At 44.2% G+C, this 19,223-nt stretch overlaps 1 protein-coding gene across 1 annotated transcript; it reads left to right on the forward strand.

The window, feature by feature from the left end:
• The first annotated feature begins 3,098 nt into the window (after positions 1–3,098).
• Positions 3,099–18,905, forward strand: GLT8D2 (glycosyltransferase 8 domain containing 2). The gene is made up of 10 exons (XM_048500347.1): positions 3,099–3,480; positions 5,622–5,670; positions 7,457–7,555; positions 9,203–9,371; positions 10,589–10,706; positions 11,989–12,073; positions 13,751–13,863; positions 15,642–15,808; positions 17,106–17,218; positions 18,485–18,905. Exons 2-10 carry the CDS (start codon positions 5,652–5,654, stop codon positions 18,655–18,657), a joined length of 1,056 nt encoding a protein of 351 aa, XP_048356304.1. The 5' UTR covers positions 3,099–3,480; positions 5,622–5,651; the 3' UTR covers positions 18,658–18,905.
• Positions 18,906–19,223: the final 318 nt, after the last annotated feature.

The raw sequence follows: 19,223 nt of genomic DNA on the forward strand, positions 1-19,223 counted from the left end.
CCCGCTACCACAATGCACCGCGGCGGCGGCTGGGGACAGGTTGGCCGAGGCAATAGCGGCAGCCCGGAGGCCCGGCTTTGAACGTCGCCTTTGGCGCGCTTTGCCTGTAAACTATTAATATTGCCGCTGCTTTGTTCACGACGCTGGGAGAAGTATCGCATTTTAGCGTTGTCGTCTTTAATTGTTTATCTCTCTTGGTGCTAGATCCAGCGCTTCTGAACATCCAGCGCTTCTGAACGGTGGCTTTGGAGTGCCCCAAAGCAGGGCACTCCAAGGCCCAAACTTCCCCCTGTTGTTGCCTCCCAGTAACTGGTCTTCAGAAGACCTATCTGAACGGAGAAGGGTTGCAAACTTCCAGGTGATGGTTGGAGATCTGGTAGTCCATCTGAGGATCTGCAGGCAACACAGATCAATTCACCTGGAGAAAATGGGGGACTCATGGCATTAATTTATACCCCTGTTGAAGTTCCTTCCCTCTCCTCAGTCTCGAACCCCAAAATCTCTAGGTTTTTCCCAGCCTGGAGCTGCTAGCCTTTTTTCACTCACATTCCCCTTTGCAACCCTTTCCCTATATTTGTACCCCTGTGTTAGCAAACCTATTCCTTTTTTACATATTGTTTTGTGTACCCCCAAAAGCTGTGACACGTACTCCTAGGGATACATGTAACCCAGGTTGGGAACCGCTGCTCTAGAATATGGTCCATTCAGCCGTCAGACTGATGCTGCTGAAGGATCCGACCTCAGTGAATTCGTCAAATCTCTTTTTAAAACCATTTTATGCTAGTGACCATTCCTACCTGTTTAGCATCAAATTCCATAAATCTATTATATATAGCATGAATAAGTACTTTCTTTGGGGGCTTGTGAATTCCAGTATTATGGGACAGAGAGAAAAAAAAAACCCTATTTCCCGAGTTTTGTTTTCTTGAATAGGAAAGCCTGAACTCTTTCACTTTTCCCCTTGAAGAATGTGCTGTAACCCCACATAATTTTGACTGTCTTTTTGTTCCCCTTTTGCACTATTATCCTTTTTGAGATGTAATTGGAACTGTACAGAGGAGTGACAGAGAATGACTGACGGGAAGGCATTTGGTTTCAGATGTCCATGGAAACGGTTATTCATTCTAATTTCTCTAACGCAGGTGTCCCCAAACTTTTTAAACAGGGGGCCAGCTCACTGTCCCTCAGACTGTTGGAGGGCCGGACTCAAAAAAAACGATGAACGAATTCCCTATGCACAAATGATTGTAAAATGTTTGATTTCACCTTTCAGCCTTTTCTGTCATGGATGCTATTTTTTAGAACAGTGACCCAAAGTATATCAAGTGCAGGGTGGGCTCCAAATAATGTTGGGGAGGCTGGGGTAGACCTTCCCGTGTAAAAAAAAAAGCCAGAACTTTTCCCAATGAAGCATTCCATCTAACCCAGAATCAGATATCTTCCAGGGTTCTTTCCTCCTTAGCAGCCAGCGAGCTTTATCTAGGCCAGCCCTGGCTGATGCCCAATGGGAGTGAGGCTGACACAGAAAGCGCTGAGAGCAACACATGGAGTAGCCAAGAGGGAAGGAAGCTGGGCAGAAGCGTTGCCACATGTAAGGTTTCCAACTCTGGGTCAGAAAATTCATGGAGATTTGGGGGTGCCATCATGTAACTGCAATCAACAGCCGTTGGGGCCGGTTCCTCCTCTCCCTCGAGCCCCCACTGCACATGAATGGAGCCATCACCGCCATGCCTGGCGGGCCGGATAAATGCCTTCAGGGGGCCACATTTGGCCCCCGGGCCGTAGTTTGGGGACCCCTGCTCTAACGCAAGAATGCCAACATAGAAGGCATTATTTATATTGTCAGTATTTTCATCTGCCACAATACTAAAATGTAATTCCTGGGCAATCGCTGCCAGTTCAGACTCCATATGTGCATGCCTATTCCAAATGTAGATTTCCAAAGCATCGGTGTGAAATAGTTTGCACTTCTTTATATCTACTTTGTTACCTGTTTAAAGAGATCCTTTTAGAGCTCTTCACAAACCACCATGAAGATTTTGGTGATATCTGCAAACTACAAACAAAGGAGACCGTGGTGCATGGAGTCTGGGGAGGATGGGTAGCACTTTTTTTTTTTACCAGGTAGTGTTGGAGGAAAGCAAGGCTTTGCAAAGTCCTGACAGCTTCGTAGTGATATTTTCTTTGCTCCTCCTGTGTCCATGTTTCTGTTACCTGTCTGAGATACACCCAGGCAAGACAGGTAGAGGCGTAGGAAGGGTGACATACAAAGCAGCTGCAGAGAGGCCAAGACAGGCTCTGAGGCAGAGCTATTCCAAGAGCGTATTTCCATTTCAGAATGGCGAGCATGAAACAACTATTCATCAGGGCATTCTTTTTTGTAGAAAATTTAAAATTCTATGAGTCTCCTTTGACAGGGCCATGAGTTTCTTCTGAGCATCCAGTTTGTCTCCTTTTTGTGTGGGTCACTTTTGTTTCTGCCAGCATATGTGAAACATGCAGATGCTCATCTCTGTTAAATGTTGATGCGAGAGCTAATCTGTTGAGTAGGGATAATTTAATCCTGTGCATGTATTGGATAGTGATACAGGAAAATGCAGGACGGCTGAGGTAAATGCAGCAAAGCTGACTTTTCCTCCACCCGAGATGTCCCTGGTGAAAGCAGCTTATTGTATCTTTATTCCTTATGCACACTTATTTATAAACATTTATACTATAATGCAGGATATGGTTTTCAAAAGGGCATGTACATATTTATTTGTTTCCCAAGCCGAGAGTTACTAAGGTTATTATCAGGGGCATATCTAGAGGAAACAGCACATATGGTAACCCTGCACATGGCATCAGCGCACCCAGGAACAGTCCTTCTGCTCCCAGTGCTGCGCGCACACACACACACACTTATTTCATTAACAATAAATAAATATAATGTATTCATTGCCCTGTCCATTGTTCATATTTTTAAAAATACTTGTAAACTGACAGGCACAGCCCTCTTCAGGGCAGCGAAAAACAAAAATGTAATTTGAGCTCAGAACTGTGTCTGAGGTTTCTTCTGGAAGTGCTTTTTCCTCTCTGGAATTTTCTGTCAGATGAAGATCAACTGCAGGGGGAGGCAAGTCAGCCAGATCTGGAACGGTGCTGTTTGGCACATCTGGAAACAGTTTATGTGGCTCTCTCACTCCACCAGGAAATGTCTGCATTCTGTATAGCTCCATAGTAGCAGAGAGGAAGGAAACCTTTCTCTAAGTAAACGGCAAGAGAATTTTAAAAGACATTTTCCTATCAAAGTATGTCTGTAGGGACTACAGAGGGCTTTCAAGTCTCTCGCCTGCAGGATTTCAACAGGGATCTCACAAGAGATCCAGTTTTGGCATAAGTGGGGTTTTTTTGTACTGGATCATCCAGCAGCCAAGAACAGCTGCCTTGCAGTTATTTTTCTGGAGAAAGAAATCCTAATTGCTTTACTGCATTTGAGAGGTAAGACATTTAATTCTGCAGGAACCCAGTCATCTCTTCTGTCAGTTTCCTTTTTCATTTCCACTTCTGCTCCTAGGATCTTACAATTGTGCCTGGGTAGTGTCAGGATCCAGTAACAAACTTCGAAGAGTTTTAGTAAATGTGCTACAAAATACTCAGCAGATACTATCTCAGATTTGAAAACTGAGCCTCTAACTTTGATCTTATGGAATTTTTGTGTATTAAACCAAAAGCAGCATCGTTGTGCTGGGTTGGATTCTGGAGTTTACAATCTGGTGCAAGTTACATGGGCCTGACTGTTACGGGGGAAAGCATATGGTACATTTCACATGGCAAATATGAGACTAAATGTGATTTAGGGCTCTGGTAAATAGTGACAAGGGTTTGTGTGTGTGTGTGTGGTTTTTTTTGCTTATAAAAAGATTGTTTTTGGATATCTGTTCTATAGAATGAAAAATATATAGAACAGAATTTCATTCTATAGAATGAAAAATACATTCAGTCGTAAAGATTCTTTGTCTGAGGAATGTCTAAGAACAATATAATTGAAGGTAATATCTTTCTAAACTAATTTAGTATGTTACGCTGCAGTCCTATGGACACTTACCTAGGAGTAAGATCCATCAAAAGGTTGGGCTGGTACTGTGGTGCACTGGTTAGTATCCCAAATAGAAGCCGTGAGACTCAGAGTCAAATCTCTACTTTGCCATTGAAGTTTACTTTGTCACTTTGAACCAGTCACACACTCTCAGCCTAACCTACCTCATAGGATTGTTTTTAAGGATAAAAAGGAGGATACAAGAAAGATGTAAGCCATTTTCTCTCCCCTTTGGGGAGAAAGGCAGCATATAAATGAAATAAAGAAATAAATTCTGAGTAAACATGCATAGGATTACACTAATTTTTTTATTAATTAGGACATTATAATACTGATGAACCTATCTGATAAGGACATAAGAACTACTGTGGTGGATCACATCAATAATCCATTTAGTCCAACATCCTATTTCACAAAGGTGGATTCCGCACAGTAGAAATATAATGGGTTGATGAAGGGAAATATCCCAGTTTGGGGAAGAACTTTGCATGAGTGCCTCCCCCAAAGTGGGATTGGCCCATTACATTTCCCTCAACCCAGGTTTTTCAAAAATTGGCAAAATCGCAATGTTTTTGAAAAATCCTGGGTTGAACCAGCTCCCGATGGAACTGCATGGGCGCCCAACTGCTTTATTTTTCCCATCCCACCACCCATTCTCCCGCCATGTCATGTCAGTTTCATGTCTGCTGAGATGCCGACCAGTGTGATAGGCCACCATTTCAGAAACGTCCCCCAAGCGTGTTTTCTCCCCATGGCAGCAACTGTGAGCACCACTTCACCCAAATGTGTACAGCAACGGATTCACAGCAAACAGGGCTATTGTGAGCAATTACCCTGTTTCCTTTTATTTTTTGGGTGCTCAGCACATGTAGCTATACAGATGCACACCTTTGGATGGGACATATTGCTTTGCTCCCTTTTTGGACAGAGTTTATTATTTTGTAGATCACAACGTTTGGAGGGGAGGGTTGCATGCTTCATCTTTACATGTGTCACGGTTTCAAAGCCCTAAACTTTTTTTTCTACACTGTAGAAATGGGGAGGGGAGGTCCAAGAGGTCCATGCTCTCAAATCAGAGAATCCCCACAGTTTCTGAAAGCTCTTGAAGTGCTTCCTCTCTCTTCCCAGGGAAAGCAGTAGAGATTGTATGCATTAGGCTCCTCCCCACCTCCCCCAGCCTATACCATAGTAATTCCTCCCATTCTTCAGGTCACCATTGCAGAACAATCAGAAGGGCTTTCTTTTTAGTTTCTTTTTTTGAACACAGAACACAGAACATCTATTGCTGCAATGACAGACCCAGTGAAACTGACATGAAATTGGCCAGGTTTAGTGAAGTAACCCAAGTTGCATGAAAACAACAAGAATGCTTACTATTGGAAATGCATTTATGCATTTCTAATCTCTACTAGATCAATGTGGAGTGTTTCCCATGCAAGTCATAAGCAATATCTAAAGCCAACATCTAGGTCTGTGAAACACATAGATAAGGTCTGCCTACTTTTGTGTTGTGTTTCAACCTTTCCCTCTTTGTCTCTCTCAGCAACAGGTTGCAATCATATGGAAGGGACACATGGCTGTATTACGAAAAAGTAAGAAAATTTCAGGGCTAAAATGCTAATTGAAGAAGTTAGGTGTCCTGTTTGTGACTGACACCCTCAGAAAGTTCATTACCTAAAAGCAGGGAATGCGCATGTAAGGCAGTAGCAGATGGGTTTTAGAGTTTGACAAGCAGGCCAACCAGCATGTCCGGAGGAGTGTACAGTGTTAGTCAACCTAACTGTTAGTCCACCATGGGCAGCAACTGTTGGAGGTGAAAACAACACAAAAGTGAATGACAGGTAACCTGGAGTGTTGCTCCAGCATTGGTTTGGAGCCTATTCAGGGCCCCACTTCCTTGGAAATTAGCCCTCAATTAAAGGGGCAGCACTATTTCTAGGGGTGGGTGCTCTGGCAAGATGGCTCTGTGTCCTTTTTAGGATCATGGTTCTTTGCTTCATCAAAGGAAATCTGTGTGCACATTTGCTTCCAAGGCTGTTCCACAGGATGGCCCAGGGCAAGAGTGCCTCCCTTTCTCAAGGGTTTTGGTGTCTTTGGAGATCTTTGATGCTTGTGAGATCTTTGACTATGACACTAGTAGTTAACCAATGTTTGTCTGAACGAGGGAGTTTTATCATGTACCAACTGGGCTAACATCAGCATAACCTGAGGGGGGAGCCTCTGCCCACACATCTCTCCAGTCTACACCCATGAGTCCAACTGCCCAGAGTAATTGAGGAAGGGCATGTGGGTGGTGCACAGTGAAGGCACTCCAGGTGGCAACTGCAGGTAGTGAAGACAACTGACCATAGATGGTGGGAAGACCTGTAAGCAGGAGAAGGATACATGGATAGGTGGGGGGCACGCAGGTGTGGGTGTGGATGGGAGGGCATAAAGGGACCCTGATGAAACACAGATGGACCCCTGGACACTGTATGCCTAGCGCCTCCAAAAACATGACACTGGCCCTCGCAACCATATTGTATACAATGATGTGGATTTTATCTAGCACAAGAGGAGCAGCAGAGAGCATTGTCTTTCTGCTCCTGCCGTGGAGTAGTCGTTTTGTAAGCCACCTTGAGTTCCACAAGGGAGAAAGGTAGCTAACAAATGTTTTAAATTTAAACAAACAAAGGCCGTTTCCGCACGGCCCGTAAATGGCACCCTGGGGACGGGAAATACACCGCCCCCAGGGAGCCATTCGCACAGGTGGCGCTGCTGCAATGCAGCGCCGCAATTCGGCTCTGCTGCCCTCTCTCCCCAGGGCGGCGTCAAGCCCGCCCTGAAAACAACAACCCTTTAAAGGGTTGTTTTTCCTTCAACAGCGTGTTCCCGGGCGCGGTCGCGAACAGCACCGCACCGCCGGGCTGCAACTCGTTGAGCTCCGATCCGACTCACCTTGTCACCATTAAGTGACGCCTGCTGGCGTGAAGCCCGCCACGCTGTCCTCGACCCTGGAGTGGGCTTAGGGCAGCCAGGACAAACCGGTGGCCAGCAAGCGGACGGCGTAAATGTCAGGGGAAGAGGCGGCTCCATGCGGAGCCGCCGGCCGTCTGCCGGCCTCTCCAGAGGCCGTCCGCATGCTTGCATGCGAACGGCCTCCGCCTCCACGCCGGCGGAATTCTTGCCGGCGTGGAGGCGCCCTTACGGCCGTGCAGAAACGGCCAAAGAAAGGGTTGGTGGATCCTCAGGGATTAATGGCAAAAAGCATGAGTCTGCAGTGGGAGTAGGAAAACCCTGCTGCTTTTCTGCAGGCAAGATGTGTCTTCCGCCAGCTAAAACCTTGATCAGGATCTCCCCCGATGCTGATTGTTAACAAGCTGCCCTTTTGTCTTTCAGTTAATCAGATTCTCCTGTTCCTACTTGTTTTGACCATTTGTGTGATTCTTTATAATAAAGTTCAGAAGATACCGTCTACCTTGCTTAAGAATGAACCAGGTAGGCATCTGTTGTTAGAATCTGTTTTTATTTTGACGTTACCAAGGCTGAACCCTTTGCAGTCATAATACAAGATAAGTAGGAGGGTAGAGTCCACAGCTGCTGGCATTCTGAGATCCTCAAAATGGTTCGCTGAGGTTCCCCGGCTTCCAACCATAGCTGTTGGCTCTGTACTGTAGCATTGCTGTGGAACCTTCTCTGCTACTAGCTAGCCAGCAGCGCGCCTGTCCTAGCTGCCTTGTTCCTTTGTGATTGCTTACAGTGTCTCTGCATGTAAACAAGTATGTGAGCACAGGCCCAGTATCATAAAGAAGTATGGCAGCCAACACCAGCATGGCATTAGCCAGCAGCAGGTATGTGGAATGAAAGCTCATGTGGAAATAAATGTTAGTCTTTAAGGTGCTGCTGGACTTTTTGTTTTATGGGGTGGAATGATCGTTACACTTTGTCTTTAGATTAGGAGATGAGTCTGACTAATACACAATGCTATTGACTTTTACCAAGACTTTCCTCCTAACTTCTTTTACAGACTTGTGTAAAAGCCCCTTCAAACTAGCACGAAACAGAACTACATCACTGCATTAGCAAAATAAAACTGAAGTACAGTAGAGCTCAGAGGCACACAACATTTATTCCAGCATAAGCATTCATGATACATGAAATGCGTCAGATACACGAAGTACACACCTATAAGGCAGATGAATTATAGGCTAGAAAGAACTGTCAGTCTAGGATGTTGTGAGTTTTTCAGGTTGTATGGCTGTGTTCCAGTAGTATTTTCTCCTGACTTTTCACCCTGCATCTTCAGAGGAACACGACCATGCAACGCGGAAAACCCACAACATCTTAGCGATTCTGGCAGTGAAAGTCTTGGACAATACAGTGTTTAGAGTGTGTGAGGACAATTCCCAACTGTTGATAGATCAGCCAAGTAGAAAAGTGCAGAATGAAATATGAAAAACAGATCCAATTAGAAATTTATAGAAGTGTCACCTATCTATCTAATAGTGATATGTGGTCCCCATCTACAGATATCTAAATCTGTAGATTGGGGCCACGCTGACACTAAATAGATTTTCCTGAAAATTTAGGGTATCCCCCAGGTTTGCCAAAAAAGTGCAATCTTAAAAAAATGGCTTGAATTTCTCCCTTGTCTGTGCATGTGAAGACAAAGCAGTTACCATGATTCTGAGGTGGTCATTATTGGGAGTTGCTCCAGAGTGCCACTTTAGACTCAGCCTTGACAGTGCTGGATTCCAGGAGCCACCTGTGCCCAGCTGTAGCTGTGGACGCCAGGAGCCACTCTGGGCTTGCAGAAGCTTTCAGACATTACTACTACTGCGTCCAAGCTCAGAGATGAGTGGTGAAACCTGGAGCTGCGCCAAACTGGTTAAAGGAGGAGAGGGGGTTCCGCCCATGAGTCTTGTGGGCCCTCACTTTTATATTCTAATAGCAAAGTTGGCCAAATCTGGTGCCTCTGAACAAATTAGCACCAACTCATGACAGCGTCTGCGGCAATGAACCTGGTTAGCCTCTAAAGTGTCACTGGATTCTTCCTGTATTATTTTAATGCTTCTAATTAATACACCTACCCTTTTGCAACTGTGTGTAGTAACATATGGTTTGATATTTGTTTTTAAAACCCAGTGGATTTGGAGAGCCCTGAGGAAATGGAAGAAGACATTCCTGTGGTGATCTGTGCTGCTGCGGGAAGAATGGGTGCAGCAATCGCAGCAATCAGCAGCATTTACAGCAACTCTGATTCTAACATCTTGTTCTATATTGTCGGCTTGAAGAACAGCGTCTCACATATCAGGTGAAATGATCTTAAGAAGTGATTTAGGTCCCTACTTGTCTGCCTGTTTAGAGGAAGGCTTTGAGTGCAATCCAAGGGTTGGGGTCTTAATGGAGCCTTGGAAGCAGAGTGGGGTTGCACCCATGCGGATCCCCAGTCCGCTAATTTAAGGGGCAAATATGCTGGCAAAGGGGCTATTATGCTGGCAACTGGGTGTTGTGCAACTGCACAGCACCCAAACCTGGCACACGCCAGCACCCCTTTGCCACAGGAGCTCACGCTGGCGTGGGCGTGGGTGATCCAGGGGCGTTCTCGTGGGCAGTGCAGTTTTGATCTGGGAACGCCTCCTTTTTGCAGCACAGACTTACATCCCCAAGTCATTCCTGGTCGTAGGCTTTTCCCAGAGAGAAGTGGTTTTTCTCCTTCTTCCCCAGTGCCCACGCCACTGATTGGCTCTTTGGAAGCAGGTCTACTTTGCCCTCCGCAGCCACGGCTCTACCGCCTGGCCTTTGGGCTGTTAGAGCAAAACTACATGCTGTACTGACCAACACAACTTTCCTCAATCTGTCTCCACCAGTTACCATTAATATTGGGGACACTGTCATTTTCCCCCCCTCCTACCCATCTTGCTGTGCCACATCCCTTTATAGGAGTTTTTTTCTTCTTCTCCAGGCAGATGAAAATAGCCAGAGGGGCCTTTGCAAAAAAAAGATATTTCTTCAAATATCCAGTTCAAAAAAAAAATCACTTGGGGCAGTTTTCTACCAACCCAATATTAAAAATATTACATAGTTTAAAATCCTATTAGACTAATAAACACTCAATGTTATAAACCACAGGCTGCAGACTGAAGTCTAGTCACTGCAATAGATGCTTCCTACCATCCCTATTTAAGCCTATTCTCTTCTTCAGGGCATTTCTACTGAGCATTTCTGTTTTCTCAGTCTTTTGTCAAAGTTTCTCCATTTCCACTCAACAGTGGGCCTATTTACCTTGCGTTTGCTCCTCTTCCTATCAATTTCTCCATTATTTTTTATCGTGGGAGAAGTGGCAAGTGATACCAGTTTTTTTTAATCAGTGTTTACTCGGGCTCTTATATGATGATTTTGTTTTGTAGCGTGAGTTGTCTTTAAGACCTTATTTATTCAAGGCAATTATATTTAAGTATGTGCATATATTAAACAACCTGCTCATTGTCTGATGTTCTTTGATATGCTCCTGTTTCTTTTGCGTTTCAGAAAATGGATCGAAAATTCCAAACTGAAAGATATAAAGTTCAAAATTGTAGAATTCAACCCCATGGTGCTGAAAGGGAAAATCCGACCAGATGCCGCCCGCCCTGACTTACTTCAACCTGTGAGTACATAGCCAACAGAAAAAGTGAAAAGAAACTTCCTTTGCAAGATACATGTGTCCTTTTACATAGCAGGCATCTCTCAACCCTTGTGTTTCTCCTAGACTAAACATAACAATCCTCTCTTTATCTCTGCCTCCGTCTGAGTGGGGTTTTCCTCACAGTAAAACAACCAAGCAACCCATATTTTTATTGAGAGTCACTGTTTTTGTTTTCACCAGGGATGTGGTACAGATTCTCCTTTTAAATTTGTTGGAAGGACTTTTACGCTGTTTCCTGCCTCAACCTCAAAGAGGTTTTTACCAGTAAGTCAGATGCTAGATAGGGACCCAGGAATTGACACCTTTATCATGCTGGTACTATCCCTTTGATGTTAGACTGATACTCTCAGGAACTTCCTTCCTTCTGGCTCACTCCTTCTTGCTCTCTCACCACTTCTACTGCACCATGTGTATAGACAGGATGGATGCTGAGTGCATCCATCCCCATCCAGCTAGATTAGATTAGTGAACCTATCTATCTACCTTTCTATCCAGAATGGAATTCACTAATAAATACTCTTTTTATTAGATTAGAAACTACAAACAACTCTGACTTTTCTTTGTGCCAAAGCTCACATGCATGTTTGGGGATGCTCCGCTGTACTTAGGCCTCCACGCACTCTGCTTGTAATGCTAACGTGTAATCTCTCCAAACAAATCTGACCCTCCAGTCCCTCAAACAGGATAGCTTAACCAGCTTAGAATGGAGGCCAGTCAGCACACACCCATTCACAAGTTCGCTCTCATCAGATCTCCCCAAAACCTCCTTTTGGAGCCTTTCGAATTCTACCTTTCACAACCAGCCAATCACAAGCAGTCCTGACTTTACTCCTTGTTTGCTGTAGTCCACATGCACAAAAATAAGGCTGTGTTGGTCATCGTCACATCCCCCCTCTCCCCCCCCCCCCCCACCTTCAAACCTAACAGTTGCCTAGTGATTTCAGTGATAATGAGCATGTGGAAAACGCTTGCCTTCCATGATTGAGTGCCTTGAATCTGGGGATAGGGAGAACTTAGATTCTAGGAATGTATGAATCCTCATCCAAGTACCTCGTTCCCATAACTGAAAAAAATGACATAAAAGGGATCCAAGGTTTGTGTTTCATTAGAAATATTTATCCGGAAAGCTATTTTATTGTTTGATGACTGGATGTTCCTACAATGTGCCATTTAATGATCCTGGATGTCTCCTTCTGACAGGCTTTGTTGAGACGCATTCTTCCCTCTCTTTTTTATCCTCCAGCTGAATTTCGTACGATTTTACCTTCCTCTCCTTATCCATGAACATGATAAAGTGATATATCTTGATGATGATGTCATTGTCCAAGGTAAGCGGCTTCTCCCCACATTGTCTGAAGACCTTAAAGTCTATACATACTGCAAGGTTTTTAAAATTGAGATCATTTGTTACCTACTTTCCAGCAAAAGAAAAAAATATGAAAATATTAGCTGTTTGAGTACATTCTTGATATTTGATTCATATGATCAGGGTAGAGTAGTCTAATTTTTTAAAAAATTATAAATATATTCATAAGGCACCAGTACTGTGCCAGCAGCTGTATCATTTTTTAAAAAAACCCAAGAGCCTCATTCAGAAAGGGGGAGGCGAATTCTCCTATGAGAGCAGAGGGCGACTGCTTTGGTGGTTTTGCCTTCTCCAAGGCACTCACCTCTGGTTGTGCCAGAGCTCCAGCGCCCCTGCCACTGATTTAGCAGGGGCAGGCTAGGGGTGTGCCAGGGAAGGAGCCGACATTAGTTGGCACCCTCCTGGCCTTTGCCAGCATTATACTGGTGGGCCACAGTTAGAACTGAAGCCAGCCTTTCGGCCAGCGTAAGCCCACTGTTGCCCATAGATACTTATTGGCAGTGGGAAGGCTGTTTGACGTTTCCAGCATCCCCATTTGCCTCACATTTTTCCTTTTGTTTTTGTTTTTTATTATTATTATTTATTTAACTTAATATACCGCCCCATCCCTGAAGGGCTCTGGGCGGTTTACAACATAAAGCCATACATAAAATCATTATACAAAGCTTCCATAAATATAATAAAAACAGCAGTCATCCTAAGATGGCATCCCACCTAAACCTAATCCTCCTAAAGAGAGGAGAGAGAGGCAGTGGGTCCTGATGGTATTAGGACCTATGGGTCTCAATAATGGGCCCCGATAATATTAGGGACCCATGAACGGGGGGAGGGGGGGGGAACGACAACTCAGCGGCTGGTATCTCCAAAGGCCCGGTGGAACAACTCAGTCTTACAGGCCCTGCGGAAATCACCCGCCGGCTGCGACCCTGGGCCTTTCCATCGAGTCGGCTCCCTCTGGAACCTGGATTTTTTCGCCGTGAAGGCTGCCATCAGGCTTTCCCTCCATGCTGGTTCCCCTCGGGTGAATCCGTTGAGTCGTGGTGCCGACGGGTGTTGGCGAGGGGGACAGGCATCATCAGAGGGCATGGTCAGATGTGTTTTCTCTCCACAGTTTGCCACAAAAAGAAACATATCTTACTGTGGCATGCCTCTGAAGATGCCAGTCAAAGATGCAGGGCAAACATTGGGAGCTTAAACTACCAGACCATGGCCACACAGCTCAAAAAACCCACCAGTTATCTGGATTCTGACCACCTTCCAGGAGACTTATATGTCTCAACTGGTTGTTTCAGCAAGTTTCAGTCAGTTCTTTCAAATCCCAAGGACTTCTTGTGCAAGGCTTTGTTCTTGATATCTACATGTGGCATACTGCAGGATGGGGGTCAAATACCATTTAGAAAAAGCCCATTTCTTGTTTTTAAATAAGCCCACAGCAGGCCAGCCACCATGGTCAAAGAGGCATTCCTTCCTGTAAGAGAGAGAAAGGTAAATGCTTCGTCTGCAGTGGTGCTTGTCACCCACTTGTTTTGTATGTGCTTTTCAAAAAATCTGGGATAAAAATCTTTGGGTACAGCCAACATAGTGAAAAGTGCAGTCCAGTGAATCTTTTGAACAATGCTGGCTTCCACTTTTTTAAAAGGTGACATTCAGGAACTGTATGACACAAATCTAGCCCCTGGACATGCTGCGGCTTTTTCAGATGACTGTGACCTACCTTCAACTCATGAAATGGTCAGAAGTGTAGGGATGCAGGTAAGAAATCTTTGCAACATTAAAATGTATTCCTGGAGTATTTTCCTACTTAATTCTTCTGGGGCTTGAGTACTTTTTAAACACAATAACACAAGGCAGTATTGGGACGTGTAAATCTTCTGATGGTGTAGTGGTTTAGAGCAGGTGCACTCTAATCTGGAGAACTGGGTTTGATTCCCCGCTCTGCCACTTGAGCTGTGGAGGCTTATCTGGTGACCTAGATTAGCTTGTGCACTCCAAAACATGCCAGCTGGGTGACCTTGGGCTAGTCACAGTTCTTCAGAGCTCTCTCAGCTCCACCCACCTCGCAGGGTGTTTGTTGTGAGGGGGGAGAAGGGAAAGGAGTTTGTAAGCCCCTTTGAGTCTCCTTACAGTAGAGAAAGGGGGAATATAGATCCAACTCTTCTTCTTCTTCTTCAAACTGAAAGAAAAAAAGGGATCTGATTATATGCATAATAATGCATTCAGGATCGAAAATTATTAATTTACTCACAAGTAAGACCAAGTAACTGACTTCACTACTTATAATGTTATAGTCAGTGTTGTGCAGTAGTTAAAGGCCGTTTCCGCACGGCCATGATGGGGGTCGGGTCAGCGTACATAACGTCGACCCAACCCCCCCGGGGCCGTTCGCACGAACGGTACCGGTTTCGACGGGGAGGACGGCGCAGCATCTGCACAGGCTGCGCCGTCCCCCAAATGCCGTACCGTGTCCTCCGGCCTCCGGCGCGTCGCACAGGCCAGGGGACATGCCCCCTCGCCCTGCGCGACAGTCCGGTACAGCGTTTGGGAAAGGGGAGGGGGAATGGCGCATTCCAGCCACTGTTTCCCAAAAACCTCCCTGGGGAAGCGAGGTCGGGAAACAGCGGCTTTGTGCCGCTGGGGAGGCGTGAGGGCTGCGCCCCCCGTGCGAACAGCTCCCTGTGGACGGCGTTTTTGCCGTCCCCAGGGTGCTGTTTATGGCCCGTGCGGAAAGGCCAAAGAGTCAGATGACAACCAGGAAGGCCTGGGTTCCAGTCCCCAGTTTTGTGATATAGCCTACTGGGGGACGTTGGGTCAGTTGCTCTCTCAGCCCAATATACAGAGCTGCTGTAAAAATAAATTGAGAAGAGAAGATCATGTCTGCCATAGAGAACTCCTTGGAAGACAGATAGGATGAACATTTAGAGTGATCGATTTTAGAAGCCAACCTACTCTCCCCAGCCCCACCAGACACTTCCATATTGTGGAATAGCCTTCCTGGGAGGACAAAGCTCCCCCCCCCCCCCCGCTGCTCGGCTTTCCACAAACTATGCCAAACTGAACTATTCAAGATTTTTCTGCGCAAATAATAGGGCTGCTTTGTACAAAATGGTTTTACAGACTTGCTTAGATAAATTATTAGAGTGGTCTACCTAGCTTATTGTATGCAGGAACCTATTTATGTAATTTCTGTACGGTTTAATGTGTCATTGAATACTTATGCTATTCTTCAGTTCTTTCTTGTAGTTCCAGACTTCCAAAATTCTGATGCATTGTTTCACTAATGTTCCATTCTGTTGATTGAACTGCCTTACTATGTGTAATTGGCTTTGGCCTTGAGCCAGCGAGAAAAGCAGGCTATGAATAACATAAATAAATAAAATAGTGGATCTTCAATTCCTTTGCAAGCACATCTGTTTTTTCTTTCAGACTTAACACAAGATGAATGAATGTTACTAAGCCAAGCTGGTAAACGCACTATGAAACTGTTGGATGTTTGTGAAGTAATTTAATGCTTCATTTTTTTCCTTTTCCAGAACACCTATATGGGATTCCTAGACTACCGGAAACAAACAATTCGTGATCTTGGCATTAGCCCCAGCACCTGCTCCTTTAATCCTGGTGTCTTTGTGGCTAACATGACGGAATGGAAGCACCAACGAATTACAAAGCAGTTGGAGAAATGGATGCAAAAAAATGTTGAGTATGTACAAACTGCCGTCCTTCCTTTTCACGCAGCTGATGTTATTTAACTGAGATGCAGATTGCTAAGGAATTTATTGTGGAAGAACGCTATGATGTGTAGTCATAGTCCCTTAGTTTCTCCTGAAATTTTGTTTTAACAAAATGTGAAGTAAAAGGGACTGTTCTAACTTTTCCCACGTGCCATTTCCCCAAATTGCTTATACCCCCATTGGGGAAAATGTATGGGATATATTTGAGGGGGGCAGTTAGTAAATGGAGCAACAATTTCCAGCCCAAAAATGCATAAAAGGGAAAAGAGTCAAATCCCTACAGCTCAGTCATGTTGTTGAAAAGAAAGGTTGGAAATAATTACAGACCCACACTGATGTGAAATTCTGCAATCTGCACTCAGTGTTTTTGGCATACTTCCTTTTACATTTTATATTGCTTTGTAGTGCTTGCAGAGTCTTACTATTTAATACCAGAGTAGCATCTCCAGCACAAATGTTCTTTTTGGAGACTTTATTTTGTTGGCTGCTGTGGATTTTCCAGGCTGTGTGGCTATTGTCTGGTAGTTTTTTCTCCTAACGTTTCACCTGGCATCTTAAGCAGCATGTCACGGTAAGAAACGGGTCTCTCCGTGGTACAGTGAAGAGTCTTTCTTTTGTATTAGCTCAATCATCACTCCTTCTCTGGCATGTTAACAAAATGTTGAGGGGGATCAGGATGGTAGCTCTCTTGCCTTTATACAATGGAAGGGTGCCATCTTGTTGAGGTTTAAATTGGTACCGATAGTACTCCAATTGCATCCCAATTTCAGCCTTGCAGGGCCAGGCTAGCCAGATCACATCAAATCTCAAAAGCTGAGCAGGGTTAGCCCTGTTGAGCACTTGGATAGGAGACTGCCAAAGAAGTCCAGGGTTGCCATACAGAGGCAGACAAACTACCTCTGTTCATCGCACCTTAAAGATCCTAGGGCAGTGGTGGCGAACGTATAGCACTCCAGATATTCATGGACTACAATTCCCATCAGCCCCTGCCAGCATGGCCAATTACATCTGGAGTGTCATAGGTTTGCCACCACTGCCCTAGGGGGTTGCCATGAATCTGCTGTCATGTGATGGCACTTTCCACCTGTGTTGTAGCTATTAAGGGGGGGGGGTACTGCTCTGTTCCTTTCTGTCCTCTGCCCTCATTTACACGAGAGTAAATGTACTGTGTTTTATCAATTTTATCAATTACCACACAGGAAAGTACTAGAGTCTATCTTCCCCTCTTTAAAAAAACCCAGACCTTTCTTTTAAAAATCTTTTCAGAGAAAACCTTTACAGCAGCACTCTCGCAGGAGGTGTGGCCACTTCCCCAATGCTCATCGTATTCCATGGAAAATACTCACCCATCACTCCTCTCTGGCATATTCGCCATCTAGGTAAGTTTTAGACCAAAAAAAGCAAAAGTTTGTCAAGCAGCCTCAGAATGATCAAGTTCCTGTATGTGTGTACTGAAGGTTTTGCACATCTAAGAAATAACACCGGCCTCCCAGTTATATGCTGAATCAGAAGTTTACAACTGTGAAGGATTAAACCAATTTTAATCATATTTGATAGCGATGTACAAGCAAAACATCTAAAAAAACCTTTTACCTAGTATTCTAGGATTAACAGTGCAATCCAGAGCAGAGTTACTCCAGTCTAAGCCCACTGATTTCAATGGGTTTAGACTGGAATAACTCTGTTCTGGATTGCACTGTTTGCCATTTTAATTCAGAACATGGACTACTACAAAAATTTTATCTGGATTTAGCAGCTAAAACCTGAGACCCTTTGATAATGCAAAGGTAAGTTTTCAGTTACAAAAAATATCCCTATTCAGGCCACAATAGACTTACCAAACCTGTGAGCCTCTGCCTGACAAAGCCATGCTTACATCCAAGTGAAATCAAGGGAGCAAATCACATTAGTTTCCATGAGATCCAAGTCTGACTAGCTTTCTCAGGATTGGAACCTTGGAATTTTAAGTTTCTTTTAGATTTTCAGTACAAGTTTGCACAAAAAAAAACTATTTTATGTAAAACAACTCTAGTTTACATTTCAGAAATGCACCTTATAAAGTTATAAAAATGCTACAGGTATCAAAATTGCAAGTTCCTTAGCATTATTTGAATAGAATATGGGATACATATTTTATTTGTGAAAAGTATGCGGTATAAACCAGCCAGAGGTATTGAAAGTTTACATCTGACAGAAGAGTTGGTTTACATCTACAAGAGTGTCAGATGGGTATGAGATGGTAGAATGACCTTTCAGTCTGCATATGGAAGACTGTTTTGAATGCTTCCCCACATTAAAAAGAACACCCAGCAAATATAAAATCAGCATAAACTACCTTCTTGTCTACGATGCTGGCTTTTTAAAATTTACAAGACGTGTTAAGCATTTGATGACAATGAAAAATGTCACTACCCAATGACAATGAAGTGGAGCACTTTATTCTAACTGCTTGTTACATCGGACCAAGGTTGTACAAACACTACAAGCTGTATTTCTGAACAAACAATATCACAACTGCATTCCTCGTCAACACTGGTGAGAGAAATAAGCAAGTACTGTGACTGGATGAATTATGCTTATGCTGACTTTTAAAAAAGATTTTCCAGTAAATGCTGTAATAAGTTTTTCTTTTAAAACACACCCAGGCTGGAGTCCTGATGCCAGGTACTCAGAACAGTTTCTTCATGAAGCCAAGCTACTTCACTGGAATGGAAGATATAAGCCTTGGGACTACCCTAGTATTCACACTGACTTTTGGGAAAAGTGGTTTGTCCCCGATCCTTCAGGGATATTTAAATTGGTTCGTCCTCATAGCTGATACCATTGTTTACATTTAAGGCATTCCAGTCATTATTTCCAGTGCACATAACCTAGGTCTACATGGTATTTGGTGATGTGATTTATGTTCTGCCCCCCAAGTGAAACCATCTGAAGGTGCCCTGTTCTTGGGTGGGACAGAGTGGGAGAGTCACACACCAGGTTCAAATAAAAGGTCTGTTGCTGGAAGAATTGAGACCCTAACTCCTCCCAGGGTCTGCCTAAAATAAAGTACTTTCTTGACTGGAACAAACTTGAAGCTGTAGACTTTATTCTTTCTTGGCTGCTTTCAAGAAAGTCCACTCTGCCTTTGCTTTCTTTAGGTTCCTTGAGTCTTATCTGGATTCTGCTGTTAACTATAACTTTATGCTCTCTGTACACCTAGGACGTAAGGTATACTTCAGAATTCCAACTCCTTAGGCACCTTGAACTGACTGACTGAACTGAGTTAAATGGGGATTGCTGAGTAATTACAGGAAGACTGCCTCTTGGGAGATTTCTTAAAGGGACAGGGGCTAACTAAAATTCCCTCCCTCAAAAGACTATACAAAGAACTAAACCCATGCT

This window comes from Sphaerodactylus townsendi, linkage group LG06, assembly GCF_021028975.2.
Source record: "Sphaerodactylus townsendi isolate TG3544 linkage group LG06, MPM_Stown_v2.3, whole genome shotgun sequence".
Classification (NCBI taxonomy): domain Eukaryota; kingdom Metazoa; phylum Chordata; class Lepidosauria; order Squamata; family Sphaerodactylidae; genus Sphaerodactylus; species Sphaerodactylus townsendi.